We start from the raw sequence: 4,317 nt of genomic DNA on the forward strand, positions 1-4,317 counted from the left end.
CAAAATAACTTGAATGTGGGTACCAAAATGTTATGTGGGTACTAAAATGTTGTGAATATTTTTTTTTCAAGGGGCTAAACGAATCATTTTCCTTTTTCGATATTTAGAAATTTTATGTATACTTTTAACTTCTGTCGATCGTCTCAATGAGTGATCATACCTGTTAGGAAACGTTGTAGGGAGAAAGTCTAGCTTGTAAGAACTGGCTAGCTGCTGTTGACGAAGCCGCATTGGGTGCGTACCTCTCCTTGTGTGGAGCCGGTGAGGGGGGCGATATTGCCCATTTTGATCATGGTTGTGGTGAAGTCGGTGAAGAAGGCGGCCTGGCTCTTAGCGTAGCGGGCCACCTGGTCACGTGTGCTGCCGGCGGTGGAGTAGAGCACCTCGTCGGAGTAGAGGAGTCCGCGGTTGCTGAGGAGGTTGGAGTAGTAGCCATTGTCAAAGAGCGTGGGGGAGGCGACGTCGACGTCCACAAAGGCAGCATTGGCACCGGCAGGGCACTGCGGCACAAGCGACTCGCGGTAGGTGGACTCGAGGGCGGTGGGGTCGTCAGTGTTGGGGGTCAGCCGTGCAGCGAAGGTGTTGCAATTGGCTTTGCCGATGGTGTGGCCGCCAAAGAGCACCACCATGTCCTTGGGGGAGAGGCCGACGTTGGCGACGAAGTCGCTGACGTTGAAGTTGAATCTGGGCAGGTTCTGGTTGGCGAGGGAGCGGCTGGCGGTGAGGCTGTCACGCCGGCCGAGCAGAACACGATTGGATGGGTCGCCCCTCTGAAATGCAGACAGAGTGAGATCATTATCACGGTGGGCAACGCAGTCTCCTAGGAGGCCCGCATGGCCGGCTCGCTGCTGCGATTGCATTTCCACGATTGCTTTGTGCAGGGGTGCGATGGGTCGTTGCTGCTCAAGAGCATCCCGGGCGTGTTGGAAGGCGAACAGGAGGCCCGCCCCAACAACAACTCCGTGCGGGGCTTCGAGGTGATAGACGACATCAAGGCCGCGTTGGAGAAGGAGTGCCCGGGAGTCGTCTCCTGCGCCGACATCCTGGCCATGGCCGCGCGCGACTCCGTGGCGGTGGTAAGTTTTAGTTGAATCTGTTGCTCGCTTCAAATTTTTCTGCTTGCATCTGCTTCCGCTTATGTATAATCTGAATCCTCATATGTTTACTCTGCTAATATTCCAAAGTGTAAGTGCCGGCCATGGGCTCGTGATAATTTTCGAGCACTACTCCACGCTAGCACGAGTATGCCCGTTGCCACCTCAGTCGTAGAGCCACGCTGGCCGTTGCGAGGAAAGCCCTTGCCGGCGACGCTGTGTACCGCAGCCAGGCTCCCTGCACACTGGAAACCTCGGAAAGCCTGTGCTGTACCCCAGCCTGCCCTGCACTAAAATGCAACATACCCATCATCTCGGGAGTCGGAACCTGCAGCCTCGCCCTCGTTTTCATATTGCGGCGCCTTTAGCGCTGTCTTTATTTAGAGAGAGAGAGAGAGAGAGAGAGAGAGAGAGAGACTAAGCCCCCATTTGAGACCTCTCAGTGTGCAAAACTTGGTATTTGGACTTCCTAAAGATGTTGGAGTTCAAATGTTGCAAAACTTGGTATTTGGACTAAGTCCACCTTTATTTAGAGAGAGAGAGAGAGAGAGAGAGAGAGAGACTAAGCCCTTTATTTAGAGAGAGAGAGAGAGAGAGAGAGAGAGAGAGAGAGTAAGCCCCCATTGGAGACCTCTCAATGTGCAAAACTTGGTATTTGGACTTCCTAAAGATGTTGGAGTTCAAATGTTGCAAAACTTGGTATTTGGACTAAGTCCACCTTTATTTAGAGAGAGAGAGAGAGACTCCAAGGGGCTCCCCAAAAATAAATGCATTTTTCCTAACAAAAAAAAAAAGGACAAACGTGAAATTCTCCCGGTTTTTACGTCAAAATTTGAACCTTTCGTCGGTAATTACACTAAAAGTAGTTTTGAGAGGGTAGAACTGCAACTCGTAAATTGAATGGTGCCGACTCCCGGTTTTAGGGTCAAACTTTGAAGCTTTTGCTAGTAATTACACTAAAACTTGTGAAAATTACCAAAGTTTTCTTCAAGGCGAGCTCAAAATCTAACCGGGATTTAACGATTTCAGCCTTAAAATACATTGGACCCCGGTTTTTTTCTAGCACTGGGGCTCCCCTTCATCTTGAAAAATTGCCATTAAAAAATACCCTACACCCAATGAAGCATTTGTCGGCATCTTTACACTAAAACCCAACCCGAGTATTTGCAAAATTAAGCCGTTCAAATACCGTGTGTGTGTGTGTGTGTGTGTGTGTGTGAGAGAGAGAGAGAGAGAGAGAGAGAGAGAGAAATTTGGTGGCAATCAAATCGCCCAACTATGTAAATTGTTTTAATAGCCTAACACACACACAGAACCACACACTCACATATTATCTCTATATCTTTACCCCCTTTACAGTTTGGGGGTACACGCGTGTGCGCATGCGTGCACACACACACACACACTATTTCTCCATCTTTACCCACTTTAATTTTTACATACACACAAACATCCCTACTTCTACACTTTATCCCCCTTTTTCCCACTTTCCGCACTACACTCCACAAATTATTCACAAAATGAGGTGCCCATTACATTTATACTCAAATCAAATAAATCAAAGCTATTCGTGCAAATGAAATTTTGGCGATGAAAGATCACAATTGATGAAGATTGGCTACCCAAAACTCAAAATGTCCATAAACATCCAACGCTACAATCATCAGCAATGCATATGCCCATCTTCCAAAGCATGGGAGTCTAATGTAGATTGCATTGACCGCTTTTTTTTCGCAATTGGTCGTGGAAATTCAATGGCATAGCCGTGTTGTGACTCGTTGTTGTTGAGGTCCTTTTTCTCACATGACGTTCAATGAATGGCTTCGCTTGTTGTATAGAGTTACCAAATCCATCTTGTATTGGTTCAAACTCTTTGGCGGGATGTAAAACTCTATCCAATCCCCTTGCTTGCACCTCTTGCAAATGGAGCAAGAGTATTTGCATCAAAACATCAAAATGTGCTTCTAAACCCGGATTTTCTTTCACCATATCAAGAGCATGTGCATAGCATTGGGCCGCATTTGGTTTTTTTATGGTTTGCTCTTTCATACCAATTTGACATAAATCTATCTCCTCACCCCTATGAGCCATTATGGGCGAGTTGCTAGTAGAAGTAATAATATTGTCACGTCCATCGTGATACAAGTTAAGGCACTTGCCCACAATAGTGCTCAAATTAAAACCCTTGAGTAACATAACTTTAACTTGGTGCTTGCACATATTACCCTTCATTGCCCATAGGCCATTACAACATCCCCAATCACAATTAGCATTATACACAAGGTAATGCACCCCACCACAAGAAGATTGGCTCTTGATTTTTGCCATAACTCTAGAACCCTCTTGAAAAAAGGCCACATCGCCATCGGGAATAGTTTGAGCCCTTTCAATTGAATGCTCAATCAATTTCTGTATCGCTTTGTTTCTAACAAATCCACCTTTCTTCGCCTCATCTATGTACCAAAAATAAGGCAAACAAGAGGTTATTAGTTTATGTAAGAGCCAATCAATTCTACGGCCCCATATATATTTTTTTCCACATAGAAATCAAGACTTCAATGTGGCATGATACGATTCTATGGCTCCATTTGTGTCTTGATTAGCATGCAGGAAGCATCCTCACACTTCTAGCCCACATCTCTACACAAGCATAGAAAATGATTTCACATAAGTACTAGAGAACAATCGTATTGTTTGGTAGATATCAAGTGCTTAAGTTAGAAATCAAACTTACCAACTTTTCCCACCCAATAAGTACGAAAATATTCAATGAAGGCATTCTCATGTGCAAAATCCCTTAAGAAATCTATAACACTGTCTCTTATGTTATCTAGTGCAATAGCCTCTGAAGCTCCACCTTCAACACGCATGTTCATGATTGCACCGAGGCGCCTAAACATTAGAGCACTTGTTGACCAATCTTCGACTTTTTCTCTTCTCTCTCTCTCTCTCTTTCTCTCTCTCTCTCTCTCTCTGCATTTTTGTATGGACTGACTCTCTCTCTCTCTCTCTCTCTCTCTCTAAATAAATAGCGCAGACGCAAGGGCTGTAAAGGGGGGCCTGAGGGCGGAAAACGAAGGGCGGAAAGTCCCAGTGCAGTCCCAATGCAGGCGGGCGGCGGGTAGTCGTGCAGGCGTTTAGAGCGGCAAGCTGCAGAGCCGCTTTCCAGTGCAGGCAAGCCGTGCAGGCTTTTATCCCCTGCGTCTGCATCGGATTTTCGTGC

General features: G+C 46.2%; 1 protein-coding gene across 1 annotated transcript; it reads right to left on the reverse strand.

The window, feature by feature from the left end:
* Positions 1 to 206: 206 nt before the first annotated feature.
* On the reverse strand, positions 207 to 1,446 carry LOC147441515 (peroxidase 22.3-like). The gene is made up of 2 exons (XM_086483443.1): positions 1,259 to 1,446; positions 207 to 1,146 (listed from the first exon to the last, which is right to left on the reverse strand). The coding sequence occupies exons 1-2, from the start codon at positions 1,444 to 1,446 to the stop codon at positions 207 to 209; spliced, it is 1,128 nt and encodes a 375-aa protein (XP_086339569.1).
* Positions 1,447 to 4,317: the final 2,871 nt, after the last annotated feature.

This window comes from Adiantum capillus-veneris, chromosome 15 (genome assembly GCF_014529385.1).
Source record: "Adiantum capillus-veneris isolate H3 chromosome 15, ASM1452938v2, whole genome shotgun sequence".
Classification (NCBI taxonomy): domain Eukaryota; kingdom Viridiplantae; phylum Streptophyta; class Polypodiopsida; order Polypodiales; family Pteridaceae; genus Adiantum; species Adiantum capillus-veneris.